Source organism: Buteo buteo, chromosome 4 (assembly GCF_964188355.1).
Source record: "Buteo buteo chromosome 4, bButBut1.hap1.1, whole genome shotgun sequence".
NCBI lineage: Eukaryota > Metazoa > Chordata > Aves > Accipitriformes > Accipitridae > Buteo > Buteo buteo.
In genome coordinates, this window is record NC_134174.1 from 51,461,026 (window position 1) to 51,478,973 (window position 17,948).

The following is a 17,948-nucleotide window of genomic DNA, read 5'->3' on the forward strand; positions in this document are numbered from 1 at the left end:
AATGATTATTTTTCTGCTGCAGGTGCTCTTAGCACACCATAATGCTCTGCCATTTTGGGGGTCTCTGTGAGTACATGGACCAGCCAGCTTGCAGAATCAGCTTGTGTGATTACCTTAGTATGATAAGTCTTATTTGCCAATCAACGTCTGTGAATGTTAGAAATGTGTATAAACATATACAGTATTCATGTGTATATTTTAAAGATGGCACTGGAGCACAAGGCTTGATAACTTCAAGTGAAGTGCATAGGTGTCTAAAATCAACTTGAGCTCTCTTCCTGAGCTGCACCAAAGTATCTTCAGCAGCATTGTAGGTTTCTCACAAGTGATGCACTAGATGTACATAAACAAAAGACTATTTTAACTTTGAGTTTGTAATAGATTTTCATGGCAAATCCAGACTTGGCATAATTTAACAGATATAGGTAGCTTTCCTGGAGTTGCATATGTTATATTTGTCCTGCTGCATTCAAAGTTCCCTAATTTCAGAAGTATCTGTTACTAAACTTCATTGCAGGATAGTGGAAAAAAATGACTTCACATTCATTAGCTTCATTCAGAATAATGAATAAATTCATTGAAGATTAAATAATTGCAATTACAGTGGAAAGACTTGACAGGGACACACAGAATTCATGCAAGTGATGTGTGACAGTTCAGATACAGAAATGATGCTAGCTGAAAAATAAGCTGTGCTTTTAGCTTTCAGCACAGTAACAACCCCAGAGTTATACCAGAGATTTGTTTTGTGCAGCTTCAGCATGAGGTGGAGAAAGACAGACCTTTACATTGTCTTTTATTCTGTTGATTTCTTTGTAAATTTTTAGAAAATCAGGTACTTCCAGCTATACACAGTACAAAGCCCCATCCTACAACTGGATCTATGTAACTGAATCCTCCATCCTACAACCAGATCTATATAACTGAATGCTTTTTTCTGGGTGGAGTCCTGTTTAAATCAGCAAAGCTTCACATCAATGCAAGGATATGTCCAGGCAATAATTTATAGGATTGGGGTTCAATGCTGTATTTTTACCAAGAACTCCTTGTTATATGTAAAACCCACCTGATCTTTGTTATTGTGCCTCTTCCATGCAGTACAACACTGTACTGGGCAATATGCCTTCTCGGGTTTATTTTATATGTGTATAATATATACACAAATAGAAAGTATCACCTGCAAATAATATTTGGAATGTGAAAGACACAAAATGTAAACATTTTATTTGGCAGTTGTTTCAAACAGGTGAATAAATAAATGGAAAAGTACATCTTAATATTCTTTATAGCAACAGATGCAGTTGCACACATATTTACATATCGTGGATGCAAAGAACAGTTAATTTCTTTTTGTTAAAAAATGCAACTTCCAACACCACTAGACTTGACAATTAAAGATGAAGATACTAGTAATACTTTGTTCTAGCAATCTCAACTTTTAAAGGCATTCATTTGGAAGTAAGATAAGAGAGTCATCATGCATTTAGTTCATTTTGTCCACTTACGGTAGAAAGTCTGGTGTAATCTCAGAATTATGAGTGTCATGCGCTTAAGTCAACTATGACATGTTTATAAATCAATGTAGTTCCCTTAAAACTTGAAGCAAAGAGAAAATCTCGTTTATCGATGGAGACATGTATGAAAGATCTTGGTGCCTGTACGTTTAATTCTTGAAACTTCACAAATTTTGCCTTTTCAGCATCCCAATAATAGACTTGAGTGAAAGAATAATCACTTCCAAGAATGGCATATTGATAATTACTTATCTGAAGCGGTTGGAATACCATTGACCCTCGGGATGGCATCCTTTGTAAATCCAGAAATGCTGAACCACCCCATTTCATTACTTTAGAGTCCCCAATAAATCTTGTTAAGCAAATGTATACATCCTCTTTCACTTTGAAATGTTTCACTGCATATGCATCTTCCATATCTTGGATATCAAAACGCTTAACAAATTCATTTGTTCCTTTGTTCCATTGATATATTACAGGTCTTTGGGAACTACTTGACAGAATTAAATGTGGTTTGCCAGATATTTCAAGATACTCCACATCAGTATCTCTGTACCAGGCGTGCAGAGACTGATGGGAATAGAATCCATTCCCATTCCATTTGTAAACTGTGGTGAAACCAGCCTTTGAACTGTCTGCAACAACAAAATACCAGTCTTCAGCAATCCTGAAAGTTTCAATGTCATTGGGTTTTCGGATTTTAAGGATTTCAATATCTTGAATTTTTATAAACTTATTAGCAAAAATATCTCTTTTATATATGTGGGAGCCTCCAAACAGCTGTGCGACAATGACATACAGCTGACTCTCAATAACTATAGGTTTACACACAACAGTTGAAGTACCTATAAAAAGAAAAGTAAAAGACAGGGTTAGCACCACTTTTTGGATCAGCTGTTGTAATGTTATTTGTTGAGCAGTGTTCATACCTGTAATGTTGTCATAATTCCTGAACATCACTTCTACATGGTCCCATTCAAGAAAGATGCATTTTCCGCTAAAAGGCTGAGCAATAACCACGTGTTCATCATTCATGTATGAGAAAGTATCTACTGATAGAGATTGGTATGGCAGGGACTGATAAACTTCAAATTCTGCAAAAGTGCACACAACATACAATAATTACAGAGATACTTTCCATACTGTACTGAAAAAACATCTGCTTAACAGATGTTTTTAACCAACTTACTACAAATTACAGTATTTCATCATTAGTCCGATGTTCCTGTTGATAAAGGAGCACTGCAACTTGGTTTTCAGTCTTTCTCAATTAAAAGAGGTGCTGTTTTATGTCCCAGTTCTCCAAATCCTTATATAGCATATTAAAGTCTGAGCAGAAGCTGCAATATAAGACCCCACTCCCAAGTGATCTGCACGTCAGACTTACACCTGCACGGAATTCATACTGATTTTAGTGGAAGTTCCATCCAGTATGCAGACTTCCTGCAAAAATGGACCCTAGAATAAAAAAATATATCGCTTTGACTTTAACAAGATTAAATAATTTGAAGCACATTACCTGTAATAATGCAATCAAATTCTTTCGGAGAGAGGCTATTGATCTTGCGCTTCTTATATTCTGGTGGGCTTTCACAGTAGATGTCTTCAACTGTTGCATTTGTGCTGCCCAGCCATTCCACTAACCACTTCAGTTTGCAGTCACAATTAAATGCATTGCCTCTAAGATCTCTACAACAAATAAATCATGCATTGAAAATAAGTAGTCAGCTGATGTATTCCTCTTTCCAGGACAACAACAAACTAAGCTCTTGTTAAATATGTGCCCTCTTGCTTATTCTCAGTTGATGCCTTTCTGGCTTAATTTGTTCTGACCCATAGTTAAATCTACATACCAGAACCGACACAGATTTAATTATATTAAGGTAATCAAGAAGAACTTAACTTGATGATCAGTAGAAAATCTTTGTTGATTTCCCCAAGTTTAGAGGTACAGAAAAGCCTACCAAACTGTTGGCCCCATATTTCAGGAGGTTGTTTCTTTTGAGTTACCCTTTCTCAATAAGAGCATTCTAGATAACAAAACTGGAACTAATGTAACCTGATGGTCAGCCAGTCAGTATTTGCTATCTCCTTTAGATATACTCATTTAGGGCTTTAGGAGACACAAGCAAAGGAGTTCTGTTCAAGTCTTTTACAGCTGTCTTCAGTCAGATTTCTGATCGTATGTACAGGAACGGGCAAGTGCCAGGACCAGACTGAGTAACCACCTGGCCACGATCAGTCATGCCAAGTAATGCAACCAGATATACTGACCATCTCCACATCTTACTCTGCAGCTCTACCCTATGAATTCAGCCTACCTTGTTAATACAGGGAGCAGGCAAAGAATGTTCTGCGCTCATTGTCCCAAATCAGGTGAACCAGAATTTGGTGGGTTGTAAACAGGACATATTTCAGTGAAGCAACTATAGGATTTATCTGTTTATCTATATTTTGTATTTTTACTGGTATTGAAGTTACATATTCAAACAAGTTCATGTTTTGGTTTGGTTGCAATTAGATTTAGTATGGGATATGGTATTTACTAAGACACATGCTTTTGTGATAAAAGATAGCCTTACTAGAAATTATTTGCACATAGAAATGTAACTCCATTAAGTACCTTCCATCTTCCCCTCATGCCATGCTCTCTCATGCATCCTTAAGGATACTTCCTTCTTATTCACTCAGCCTTAATGAACATGCAGGTCTCTTATATAATTATTAACTATATTACTTATCTTCATAACTGGTGGAGTATTCAAAACTAAAGCAAATTATCAACAACAGTAGACAAAACCCAAGCCTACCCATATTGGGTATTCTCTACCCAGTAATAAGATCCCATTACTGGCTATCGGTTTGCATAGTTACTCAGAATGTCCTCTAAAATCACCTCTTTATATTTTTAGTATAATTAATAGATTAATTAATTGCTTTCTTACACATTTGTTAAAGAATCCAAGCCTTTGAATATGTCTTTTGGAAGCGATTGGAGATTATTATTTGCGAGACTCCTGTAAAAGAAGACACTTCAGTATCAGTTCTAGTTCATGAAATTACACATTTTTGCAAGGTGTAAAATGCAAGGTGTTTTTTTTTTTCTTAAGGTAAAGAACCCTGGTATTCTCCAGCACTCAGTTCTAAAAGATTGCTTTTAAGAATAGCTCGTTTATTTTGTGACCTTTTCTTCCACTAAAATGCCATGTCTCCTCCTGCTTTCCCGCTCTTCAGCAGCCTTGCAGCATCTACAATATTTGACTGAGCAGGGTAAAAAGTGCAATCACCTCTGGTGTTTTGCCAGCACCACTATTTTAAAACAATTACTCATGATTGGATCTACTGATGTTTTCCTTATGAGATACCAATACATGGTGTTCATATTACTGCAGTTTCCCCACTTTCTTGTATCTCTTCTGGAAGGAAAATCTTAATACTAGGTTTCATTCCGTTGGACTTAGGTTTAGGTCATAGTTTTTGGAAATATGCAGTAATAGACAAGAAATTGCTGATTGGCATGAATTTCTTTCCTGGAATGTGCCTCTGTATGTGTGATTATGTGTGTATAAGACCAGCAAAAAACTGCTGTTAATTCCCAATTTTTAATGTTGGGAAAACTTGTTTAAACTCAGTGAGTATTCTAGCTAGTAAAAGTGATGAGGAAATGTGAGTAGGCTTTGAACAAGCAATATATTACATTTCAGTCAGACACGTCTGTGTGAGTCCACCAAAGGTCTGGGTTCATCTGAGATGTCATTGAGGGCATGACAGGAAAAGAATAATGTTGTAGGGGATAGCCTATGCCTCTCTTGATTAAGAAAATTATTTATTACTTATAAGAAATGAAAAGGGAAAGAAATCATTCTAGTTTAAGATACCAGTTAGAATCTGTAGCTAGTAAGACTTAGAACCGCTTCTGTTTTTTCTTGTAGCCAAGCAAAGCCACTTAGGTGCATAGTTGAATTCAAGAACAAACCCAGACATACTAGGTCTGCTGCCTCATTTAAAAGTGTTTGCCTTATCAGGAATAGTAAATACAGGATGATGCCATTAGTCCATTCTGACTTCACCGCTTTCAAAGTACACCTGATTTTAATACTGTTTGGTGTATGTATCATGTGCTTCACTTACGCTTAATTTTACACTCAAGAGTGGTTCTTTAGAAGTCAGGTAAGTCCTATGGAGAAAGTTAAGCAGACTTGCAAGCTGAGGCAGGTTTAATACCGTATATATTCTTTATATATTATTATATAGCAAACTGAAAGGGATGATGTACTTGGGAGTAGGAGTGGTTTACCACTGCCATGAGAGTATGACTGACAGAAAAATTTACACAAGTTTTATGTAATTGCCAATTTTTGGATGAAAATTATGCATTTTTTATTCCACTGTTAAAAAGCATACTTATATATTAGAAAACACTGGCTTTCCTAGATGGTCCTGTATGTGGTATTTGTTTATAATAAGAGAGTAAAGGTTGAATCAAAAATACAGTTAAACTTATGGTTGCAGTTCTGAAAGAAATGCAATCAAAATTATATATTGTGCATAGAAATTATTGTCCAATCCTAAGTGTAAGATTTTGACATTAACTTAGTAAATTAGTAAAATAATGCTATTTTTTCCTTAATTTTTCTGTTCTTAAATCTACTCTGAGCAGAAAATAAATTGTGCTGCATAACAATAAATACTAGATGGCTTGCTTTGACAATAAGGACACATTCTAATTATCAAAGTTAATTGCATTATAAAAATACAAATGTTTGGATAGCTTACTGCATTCCAAAAGTTATGTTGTGAAAAGGAAGTGAACAGAATAAATAGAACAAAGTTCATCTTCTCTAATTTAGTGGAATTCATTTGTATGCTTATTTACTATGATTCTTTTTAATATATTTTATGTACACAAGTACTCTCTTGTTTCTTAAATGAGAAATGCCTCAGGGTGCCAAATGATATTTCTTAACATGTATGCGCAATTTTCCCCAGAGGGTGGGGAGTGGTTCTGCAAGCAGATTAAACTAGTCACATTGTGTGGTTAATGGACCTGCATTTGCAGTTACTTTCACAAATTTTTCATTGTCTTCATGAATAGCACTCCATGCGCAATAGCAGCATGGTGCGCAAATGTATGTCCCAAAAATGTGCATGCAACCACATGCAAACCGCAGTCGCTCCTCAAATGTGGTTCTATCTTTTGCATATGTTTTCTCTTATGAAACTGCTGAAACATCCCCAGAAACCAGCATAACAGGCAAGACAAGATGTTACTCTTGGACTGTATGCTCTGTGGAGAAGAAACTGTGCCTTCCTCTGTGTTAAAAAAGCAATTTGCTCACTGGCAGCAACAGCTACTAAATAAGTAAATGAATATGATAAATAATGTACTGGACCCATTTGTGAATATAAAGCTATTCATGTGCACAAATATTTTGAAGATGGGGTCCCAGTTACCAGCCTTATCCAATGATCTGCCTTTTCTAACAATACTGTAATTAAGTCTATACCCCTAATATGGATTTTTATGGGATGTGCACATCCTGTTTATATACCTTTTTCCCTCTCCTCTCTCCTTCCTCTTCCTCAGACCTAGAGCCATTCTATAAGTAACTTTATCTACACAAGTAGTCACAGTAGGCTTGGTTTCAGCCAGCTGTTAGTCTTGTCTGTTCTGACCAAAAAGGGAAGAGTAAAATGTTTTATGGTACATTTACTATGTGGTGAAGGATATGGTGAATTGCAATTCAACTATTATATTTATGCATTAACTGTTTACAATGGAACCTTTGCTTTCTCTCCTGTGTCAAAATATATGAAAGAAAAAGTTAAATGACCCTGTTTTAAAACCCTCTTGGAGGTTATTGTGTTAAGGCCAAAAGGTCAGAATCCACTCCCCTGCCTATGACACACACCCCAAGATATATGCTTCAGAATGCAAATGCTTGATGCTGGGTATAAACCCATGTTGGGCACACCCCGGACATTTTAGCCTCCTTTTCTTACAGTATTTTTGTATTTTTTATGTTTTCTTACAGTACATATTGTATTTTCAATAAATTTATAGCTTGCTAAAATAAAATTCTTGCTAAAAGATGAACTTGATGTAAGATAAGAGACAAAAGCCTGTCTAAGAACTGTCTTGCTAGCTCAGAGCGTGAGGATGCTACTCTTGTGTTTGCAGTGAAATGTTACAGGTATTTGTTGCCAGTGTGCAGAGCATCGCGTGAGAAATGCCTCAGCTGGTGTGAGCACGGGAAGCCTTGCTCCTATCAGCCACATTAGCATCCAGAGGGCCTTTGACTGATTTCCCTTCTCGGCTAATGCAGCAAGGGGGCTGCAGCATGTCGCAGGGCAAGGGTTGGCCGTGTTTTCAGGATAGCCGAAGGGCTGAGCAGCAACACGAGGAATGTTAAGCAGACCCTGGTGTCAGTGCGTGACAGATCCCGACCGTGGGATGCTCTTGCTGGTGTCCAGGAGGGGACAGGGTGCAGTGCAGGGCTTTGAAGCCAATCCTGTGGAGTCTAAAGGCTGCTATGCCCTACAGTTAAGTGGAAGAAGTGGATCAGTAAGTCATAATAGATGTGTCTTGTTGCAACTCTTCCATTTAAAATTGTTCTGGGTGGGAATTTTCAAATTTGATTTGGTCAAATTCTGCTGGATACGGTCACTGGCTGAAGTGGACACGGGTACAGACAGCGGTGGCCTGTCCCAGGAATGGCTGTAATATTCTCCAGGATCCACACCAGACTGGGGCACCTGGGAACAGGTGTGTGTCCGCCCCTCAGCCTCTCACCACCACGGCACCTCGGTGCTGACCACAGCTCCCACCTTCCTCCTCTCCAAGTCCCAAAATGGGACTCAACTCGTCAGTGCCAAGCTTCCCGACCCATCCCGCTTTCCCCCTGCTCCTGCGTGCTCAGCTGGAAATCCCCAGTGCTCTGAGCAGAGAAAGTTGGGGAGCTACTGCCAAACATGTACTGCTTGGAAACTGTTTTGGTCCTGGCCTTCTACACACGCCACAGTTCAGAAGTCTTTGGTGGAAACACAAAGATTAACATTCTAATTAAATGACTATTAATACCGCTTAAACAAATGTGAACAGCTATATATCAAAATGCGAAATTCAACAACACAGTGGTTCAGTTACTGTATTAAATATACCAAGTAATATATTCAACCACTTTACTTACAGGTGAATTAAAGATTTCAGTCCTCTGAAAGTATTTCTTGAAATTGACTTAATGCTGTTGTTCTCTATGAACCTGTAACGGGTCGTAAAGTCATTCTGGTCAAAGCAATGCCTGGAACTTGGAAGCCCACCCACTCTATTCAATAATGCCAGGAAATATACTTTTGTCCACTCACAAATATTCTAGATGAGGAAGGCCCATGAAAGCATCATCACTAATAACATCAAAAGTGTTGGATGTAAACAACCTGCGTAGAGAGATGCAAAACAAAAGACCATTAGATTATTAGCACCTTTAGAAAATGGTTCAGCAAGCCATGGCAGGCCAAATTTCCACTGCCTGGTTTCATGGTTTTGTCTGTGCAAGCACTACAGTATTGTAAGGCTGATATATTGCACCATAGTCTGGTGCAAAGGGAAGGACCAAACAACTCGTTGCTTTGCCTACTGGGGCCATCTGATAAAATTCCATTGACTTCTGTGGGATGCAAACGTGGGTTTATCATGCCAGTAAAACAATGGGATTGTACAAGTGCCACTGGAGACATACTTGAACGAAAATGAAATGTTCAAGTACTACAGAGGCCTAAATTGTCTTGAAGAACACTTACTTTTGATGACAACATAGGGAAAGTATCCAGCTGGTTAGCTGGTTAGACATCAGGTTGAATTTGCACCACTGACAGCCAGGAAAATCCCTGAATTTACAAGTTAAACTTGTGAGCATATTTGACCTGAGGGTACTGAGAAGTTACTGAGAAAAAAATGGAAAATCTCTTAATTTAGTCAGTGTTCAAATCAGAATTAGTTTTAAGACCACATTATACCTGCTGGAGATAGCTCTTAGTGTGTGCATGTATTTTTCATCCATCTAGCAGTAAAAATACCAGCAATACATTTAATTTTATGTAATTTTGTAAGCATTAAAAGGGACTAGCATTGATTTTTTTCAGCTTTGTTTATACTTATCAGCCATGTTTGCATTTTTCCATTTTAATTCAGCTCCGGACTGCCACACCCTTAATATGGTGAAGCGTTGTCAAGTACAATGAACTTTACCCCAGTGGAATACTAGATGCACATCTATATTTTATTCAGTTGGACCTGATGGATAAATAGATTTACCCTGTGACATCCTTAGGCATTCAGGAATGCAAGATTTCCAAGTATGAATTAATACACTTAATGAGTTAATCTCTTATTTTGAAGTTTACATTAAGAATAAATTGCAGTTAATTTATTTTCTCGCTTGGTTGTTGCAGACTGTGCTTTTTCCACTTTAAATATGTTCCTTACTTAGAGAAAATGAGTATTTTTGTAAAATCTCTGAACCAGAAGACCAATTTAGTAAATCTGGTGCCTGCAACTAATTTTACTTTTCTGATGTGATTTCACTGGATAATTTTTCCTTTTCTGCACTCTACCCTCCTTGTAATTTAAAGAACAGGGTGGTATCTCTTTAAACAGTATAGCTATTTTGGAGATTACCAGGTTTATAGCACAGGTCTTGCACTTGGTGAGCTTATTTGCCTCCCATCTCATACCTCTCCCCAATGGCTGTATCACACGTATTTGATGCACAAAGTGGCTTTTCTCCCACTCTCTGACCTCAAACACCAGATTTGCTTGATCTGTGACCCACCAGCTAGCTACTTCTGGGGACAGAGGCTGAAGATACTGCACTGTAGCTAGGGACTATATCGCTTAGCAGGAACTGTATGCTGCTAGCACATACAGATCATGGTGCCATGATTACCCCCCTTCTTTCTATGGACTTTCATGTCATCAGTTTGTAAGGGCACCCTCAGCACATTGCTGATAAGCAGAGTTATGAGTGCTGGAGATGAGAGCAGGGAGTTTTTCTCTACATTTAGGGAACACTCCTGCTGGCACTTTACTGTAGCTGTGTAGGTTCTTCCTATTTTTGTTGTCACATGAAGAGCACAGAGCGTACCATCCGTACTATTCGAGAAGAAAAGCTCTGCTGGCCTGGGACTTACAAGTAGCGTTTAGCATGAGACCATGATTTTTCCAGAGGCCATTGCCGCTGCTACAGTAAAATTAGTAGTAAATAATAATAGTGGCAGATATGTTCCACACTCAGAAATGTGTGACTGGCACACTGGAGATACCAAGGACTTTAAAAATGTAATGCTGGAGACTATTACATAGAAATACTTACAGGCTGCTAAATCTTGCTATTGGCTAAATTAAACCTACCGATATAGCTATAATCATGCAAAGCTAAAACTTACTGTAATTTTTAATTAACCTGAGTTTTCCATATTCTTATTTCCCTTACTGCCTTCTGCCAAAGGTGGAAATTTTTCTTTCCCACATACAATCTGGAGTATTGGCCCCACAGACACAATCCTGCTCCTATGGTCCGTGTTTAAGGAGTCATTTGCCTTAGATCAGCAGCTTTTCTGGGGTTAGAGCTTTTGTTGCAGCATTTATTAACAGCAGCTTAGAACATGCATTTCAGTGTATGGCAGACCATGCAAATTATTACCATTACCAAAACGCCATAAGCCATTGCCAGACACCACTGTGCCGGGCGCTATAATAACTCGAAATAAGATGACTATGTCTGTCCTACTCCACCCTACCCAATTCTGCCTCCCTGGCAGCAGGATCGCTAAGTGTAGGTGGTGTATCGTACCCAAAAGAGATGATGTCCTACTCACTCTCTTCAGATACAAGCTCCACCAATGCTGCTATTTCTTTTTTCTTTCCTTTGAAAGGTCCGTTGCAGGAATTATGTGAAATGTGTCCCTTTCGTGATCTGTGACCACCTGGGAAAAGCTTCTCCGGAATAAAGCACCATGGAAAAGCATTTAGGTTTCCATAGTAACTGCATTTACCTATTTACCCTGTATCCAAAATTGTACAGTATGTCTGCACCTCCTTATCAGCTCCACTTGAGGTAGCAGAGTACAGCTAGGGTCAGGGCTTCAGCTACCGGTGCACCAGCAGTTTAATCTAACAGCCGTAGGGCTCCAATACATCAATGTTACACCTCTGACCACATCTAGAGTGCACGGGAAGTCAGTCTGGGACAGAAGTCCAATTTTGATTTTGATCACAGCAGGGAGTCCGTCTTGCCGGATTTCTGAGACAAATCTGGGTGTGTGTCAGGCCGGCAGCACATCCACTATAAACAGTTCAGGTTACACCCCCTCTACCTCTGTATAGCTCGCAATTATATAATCGTATGCCCACATTTCTAGGAAAGCCTGTGAGCCTGTGAAAATCCTATATAGAAATGCATCTAATATTTAAACATCCCAAAATATTCTCTTCCTGTGTATACCTCATGGCAGTATTTCATTTTGAAATAACCGCTTAATTTTTTTAATTGAAAGAAAATCTTCATTACTTTTGTGTTTTTTTTTCAAAGAACATGAGATAACAAATAGGGTCAAATCCAGGCGCTATGAAGGCAAAACTCCCACTGAAGTGACTAAACTTCCACAGAAGTCAATGGCAATTTTACATGGAAAAGGACTTCAGGACCTGTCCCACTACAATGAAGGGCCTGATCTGAGGGGTTCTGAGCTCACAGTCGGCGGCAGTTGCAAATGGGCAGCTTTATATTGGGATCAGGCCCCAGGACTGCAGAAAAGAAACATCAATAGTTGTTGCAATGCTCAAGTCCCTACTGTAATGTTAATTAAAGTATAATGAAGATAACATACGTTCTGTCACTGAAAGCTTCAGCATGTAATCATTCAAAGGAGCACTGACAACAGATAGCCTTGTAAAATACTAAGTAGATACACTTTGAAAAAATTAAACATGCACTATCTTTCAAATTGCTAAGAAGTCCTGTATTTTGTCATCTAATGAATCTTCTCTTGCTGTTTCTTAGAAAATTAATACTGAGACCTTTTCTAAAATATTTATGGATACATAGACATTTCATAACAAAAATTGTATCATATAAATATTTCTCACAGAAGCTGCAGAGATGGTGTGAGCAAAAAACTCCCTTCTGGGATTTTAGTAAAAGCAGATCTCACAAAGGATCTGGAAAGAAGAAAAAAACAACCTTATATTAATGTAGTCTTCTCATATATCTGTGGTTATAATACTGATATGGTCATCACAGAGAAATTTATTTATATAAGTGAAAAAAAAAAACAACCCCAAAAAATGAATGTTACAGGTTTCATGTAGTATAGAAGAAGGTATAAAATGGGATGTGTGCACATACACAGACAGACAGACAGATGAAAGAGATGTAAAAATCAGGATTCAAGGATGCAGCACAATTTTAACACATTAGCTGATGATTCTGAATGCTGGAGGTACTCCCTGCAGCAAGCATCCTTCCGTATGCACTGAAAACACCACACATCCTAGTTAATTTTAAATCATAAATTAAATAACCAAATGCTTACAGCCCTTACAGTGAGATAACATCAGGCGGAACGCTGCGAGGAATAGATCTGGCATTTTCACATAAAGCATTATCTTTGGTACAAGTACACCAGGCAGGACATTTTGGCTTCACTGGTTTCTTCCCTTCAGTCAGCAAAAGCACAGATAAAAGGCATAAGAAATAAGCAATTCTTCTAAAGGGTCTGCTGGCATTTCCCATTCTTTTGATCCGCTCTCGTTCCAGCCAGTTGAAAGAATATCCCAAAACATGAACAGGGGTTCTTTATTCAGCCATTGGATGTCTTTCTATAAGTCCAGGTCAATATTTGTCTCTGCTTTCCCAACCCTTTTCGTTCTCTTTCACTCTGTTTTTGTAGACAGAAACCTGCAGCTGATCTGTATGTTTCCACTCACTCAGGCAACGTACTGCTCAGAGAAGAGACCTGCGAGGTGCTGTAAGATGGGGAAAATCCAACCGGCTGAAGGGAAAAAAAAAAAAGAAAAAAAAAAAAAAAAAGACTTGCATCACCACAAAAACACTGAGCACAACACAGCATTAGATTGCAAAGTGATGTAACTGAGAAATACACTGCTTTCTGTTTTCACAGGGAGGCCCTTTCCCTGTTACCAAAAATAGTACAGCATTATGTTTTGCTGGTGGGTGGGTGAGTGGGTGTGGGGTGGAGTGTATGTGTGTGGGGGGAGAAATCAGTCATCTCTTACTGGATCCCTACAACCTCGTGAACCTTTGAGAATTATGCTTCACATACTGCAAGCAGCAGAACTAACAGCAGTATCCACAGGAAAATGAAATCAAGTGAAACCATCAAAAGCATTGCTGCAAAAGCTGTTAGATTAATTTTTATCCTTAGCCCTTATTGCACATATTTGTACCACTGAAAAACAAGCTGCCACACATGGAAAATATTACAATGTATGAGAGAATGCCTACAACTGTCATTCCTAAAGAAAATATTTTCTCATGCAAAATAGACTCCAACTGCCTTTTTTTTTTTTTTTTTTTTTTTTTTAAGAAAAAGAAACATTCTTATTTGTTACATGTTTTCTGAGCTGGTTAAATAAAGTCGATCAAGCACCGTTCAAGATGGACAACATTAATTAAAAGTTCAAGTTAAAAAATTTCTTTGCTGGGAGACTGGTTTGATTATTTTAGATGGAAAAAAGAAAATTGTTTTTTAAAGGCCAGCTATGTTAAACCTGTAGTTCAGAATGGACCTTCTTTGAAAAGTGACAGGATAGGGACAGATCTTGATGGTAATAATGAATCTTTACAACACTGCCTGGAGGCTGCAATTGAAATTAGTGCTAGGTGCAGTATGAATACTCTGTAAGATACAGTCCTCAGCCAGAAGACTTTACAGTAAACATTAAATATTTTATAGGGAACTTAAGCAGCACCTAAGTGTTATTACATAAAGAATGGTAAGACAAAACTAATGAATGCCAAGTAGCCGGAAAGCCATATGGGATGATTTTTTTTCCAATCTAGGATTGCTATTAGAGGAGTTTTGCAAACTTTAATAGGTCTTGACACTTTCCCCACCAGACTGGCAGCACTGTTTACAAAGCCTACTAGGGTCTACCCGATGGTACAGAAGTTTAATACAGTCATGCTCACTATTAGCTCCTTCACGTAGGTGCCAACTCCTCACCAGGAGACACTTGACCTCCTGAAGAGGAGATGTCTCTTGACTTCTGGTTGCTCCTCCTTTGATTCCACATGTCCACCTGGCTCTGGCCTATTGCTCCCACCCTACAAGCCATGAAATCTCAAGACCAACACTGGGCCATGTCTGCCTTCCTTGGGAACAACACCAGCAAGGCCCGAGCACATACCCAGATATGGGTGCCTAGCAGGAATTTCATATGCTATAGGTGAAAGATGGCAAAGGGGAACAAGAGCCTGCAAAACTGTCAGAAACTCAGTGTATGGGCAGATACCAGGCAGGACCCCGATGCTGCTGAATCCTTGCCTGGGCGGTGGCTGAGATCTGCCTCCCTGGGATGAGAGGAGACCCACAGAGCTCACACCTGGTGGTGGGACTGCATCCTCTGAGGGACTGGGGATGGCCAGAAATGTCCAGAAAACTTTCAGAGGCAGAGGACCACCTCTGAAGGCCCTGCCAGGAGACAACTCTGGTGCCTGTGCACCAGCACGCTCCCCGCCAGGCACCTGTGCGGGCGGAAGAAAGGGCAGCTCGTGCTTTCTCAGCTCCCTCGCCCTCTGCGGTGTGTTTTTTTAAAGCTCTTTATTAATTTAAGTGCGGGCCCATGTTTTTGCTCTTAAGAAAATCTTCCCTGTCAGCAGTCTCTCCTGAAGCAGGATTGACTTCAACTAGGAATGACACAGAGCTGTGTTATTTCTGAGCCCTACCACCTTCTGTAGGAAAATGGTACAGAAATACAGTAATCAAAGCACTGAAATCATTATAAAGCAAGTGTCAATGCCTTCCGCTGGGTATAAAGGTTACTCCTTGCTCTGGAAATGATCTAATTGTACAACTGAGAAGGGAGCTGGATTTGTGGGACTTGCGTAAGTAGGGTACACCATCTTCTCCCCTCCAAGATGTCCAAAGGCACAGACTTCAGTGAGGTGAGAACAGAAAATTCTCTAACTTTTTTCTGAAAGAGAAGAGGCCTGTTGTTGTTTGTTTATTTATTCCTGGCAAAGCTACCCATTGCCATGGCAATATTTTGCCATTGATGGTAAAACCCCGTGTTTCATTTCCTTCGGCTCATTCACTGAAATCCGCCATCAATTACTTAGGCATTTCTTTTTAGTTAATACTCCAGCCACATTGTGAACCTCCTGAAAACTTTGCAGTGTGGCGTTTTTTTGGTAACAAAAGCACATTCTGCAGCTAGAGCAGTAACCTGACTCCAGTTTTGTCCACGCAGAGAACGGCCTGGAAGTTTTCTGTTCCAAACCACATGCCAAAACAACCACTTTTTCCAAAATCGCAAATATTATGAATATTTATACCAGCTCCGTCGAAAGAGAGGGGTAAATCACATTATCCAGGGTCCTTTTGTGCCAAGCTCAGCACCTCATTTCTTGCCATGTAGTAGTTTAAAAACAAACTGGTGTGTGGATTTCCAGTGGCGTAGCTGCTCTCCAGCTGTTGCAACACTTGGCTCACCCTCTACCTATGCCAGGGCTGTTTGTTTTCTGGCTAACGGAGCAGGCAACGGCCTGCTGCGCCCACAGCCCAGCGCCTGCCTCTAGGTCCTCGCCGGCTCGCTCTCGCTGGTGTTTCGGGTACTGATTAGGCCCGATGTGGTTCAAAATTTATTTGTTTTTCTTTCGGCAAGGTTCCGGCAGGGCGGATGAGGGAGCCGTGGCTTGCGTTACTCGGTCTGCTCCCCGTCTGCATTGGACAACGTTTTCGCTGAAAAATCTTCACCTTGCCGCGCAGCGGAGGTGCTCGCCGGCAGACATGTTCCCGTGCGGGCAGGGACACGCCGCCGCCCCGGTTTCGGTACCCCGCCGGCCAGCGGGCCCCCGCACGGACCTCGGCGAGACACCCCCCCCCGGGCCGGGGCTGCGGGGGGCGGCCGGGGCTGCCCTCGCCCGCGCCGCGGGGGCCCGGGCGGGCGGCCCGGTATCCCGGCAACCCGCCGCGCCGCTGCCCGGCCCGGCCCGGCCCGGCCCGGCCCGGCCGTCGCGCTGGCCCTGCCGCTCCGTTTTAGCCAGAGGCGGCGTGAGGAGAAGCCCCCGAGGGCGGCGCGCGCCCTGGCTTCCCCCTTCTCCCTCCCCGCGCCCCGCCGGTGCCCTCCTAGGGTCTGAGCCCGCTTTGTCACGACGGGGAGTCACCCATCGCCGCCCTGAGCGGGGCAGGCTTTAGCGTCTCCTGCGCTTCATTGATGTGCTCTGCTCTTTCGCCTTTTGAATTTTGACCAGAGCTAAGTCAGCCTTACTGGCTGACTACTTCCCACGTAGTCACTCTAAACGGTGGGAATCGAATAGCTTATTTCTTCCAATGCACCCAAATTGTTTGTAACAACCATTTTTGATAACAGTCAACCATCTAATAACCAGCTTGGTGCAGGTATGTGACAGTCAAAATTAAAGATGCTTTCGCTAGTTTTCAGTAGAGGTATTCACCATCTACCATTCCTCGTGTGCTTTGGTCAGACTTGGCACAACTTTTGTGGCTCGGTTTCTAGAGCAAACATATGCATTTATTATTATTAATACTTACCAAAACCACATTTTTAGCAAGAATTCACGAATATCTAGTTAAAACGTGAATAACTCTATGAGTAAACCTGTCTGCTACAATATTTGAGGAAAGCAAACACAAATAGTCAGAACATAGAGCCAAAAATAATTTTTAAAAAGATTTAATACTTTTTTGAGGGATTAACTCTGCTCCACTGACTATATTTGCATTCACCCAATATGTTTTCATTACCGACATATGACAAAATTTTAATAAGCTTCCTGTGGTTTCATGCTCACTACATTTCCCTTTGCAGACACATATACTGTCACAGTTATCCTTTATGTCATCCTGCTTTTAGAAAATTGTGTTGCCTTTTCTATGCTCAGGATGAGCTGCCTGCACATATATGGCCTAATCCAAAATCCACTGATGGTGATGGCGAGACTTCAGTGACCTTTACTGTGCTTGGTGTTAAGCCCATAATATACCACACGGATGCACGATAGTCCAATTCACACCCCAATATTCATGAGTCTCCTAAAGAACACAACATTGTCATTGCTATGTTACCACTGTGTTTGGAGCAGAAGGATTTTGAGATCAAAGACTCCTACAAACATGAGTCTGAGTTTTCGCTCTCTCAGTGCCACCCTTTTAACAAATTCTGCAGCAAAT

The 17,948-nt window shown here is 40.3% G+C and overlaps 1 protein-coding gene across 4 annotated transcripts in view; it reads right to left on the bottom strand.

Moving 5' to 3' along the window:
* Positions 1-620: 620 nt before the first annotated feature.
* LGI1 (leucine rich glioma inactivated 1) overlaps positions 621-17,948 on the bottom strand; it is a 33,929-nt gene continuing 16,601 nt past the window's right edge. For 3 of the 4 annotated variants that reach the window (XM_075026077.1, XM_075026075.1, XM_075026078.1), the window contains exons 2-9: positions 13,116-13,565; positions 12,661-12,732; positions 8,880-8,951; positions 8,705-8,776; positions 4,460-4,531; positions 3,034-3,203; positions 2,444-2,608; positions 622-2,359 (exon numbers count right to left, since the gene is read on the bottom strand). In XM_075026077.1, the coding sequence (XP_074882178.1) occupies positions 1,542-2,359; positions 2,444-2,608; positions 3,034-3,203; positions 4,460-4,531; positions 8,705-8,776; positions 8,880-8,951; positions 12,661-12,732; positions 13,116-13,306 (1,632 nt within the window). In that variant the 5' untranslated portion in view covers positions 13,307-13,565 and the 3' untranslated portion in view covers positions 622-1,541. Of the gene's footprint in view, positions 2,360-2,443; positions 2,609-3,033; positions 3,204-4,459; positions 4,532-8,704; positions 8,777-8,879; positions 8,952-12,660; positions 12,733-13,115; positions 13,566-17,948 lie in introns of those variants that run through there. The other variant, XM_075026079.1, reaches the window with a different exon arrangement.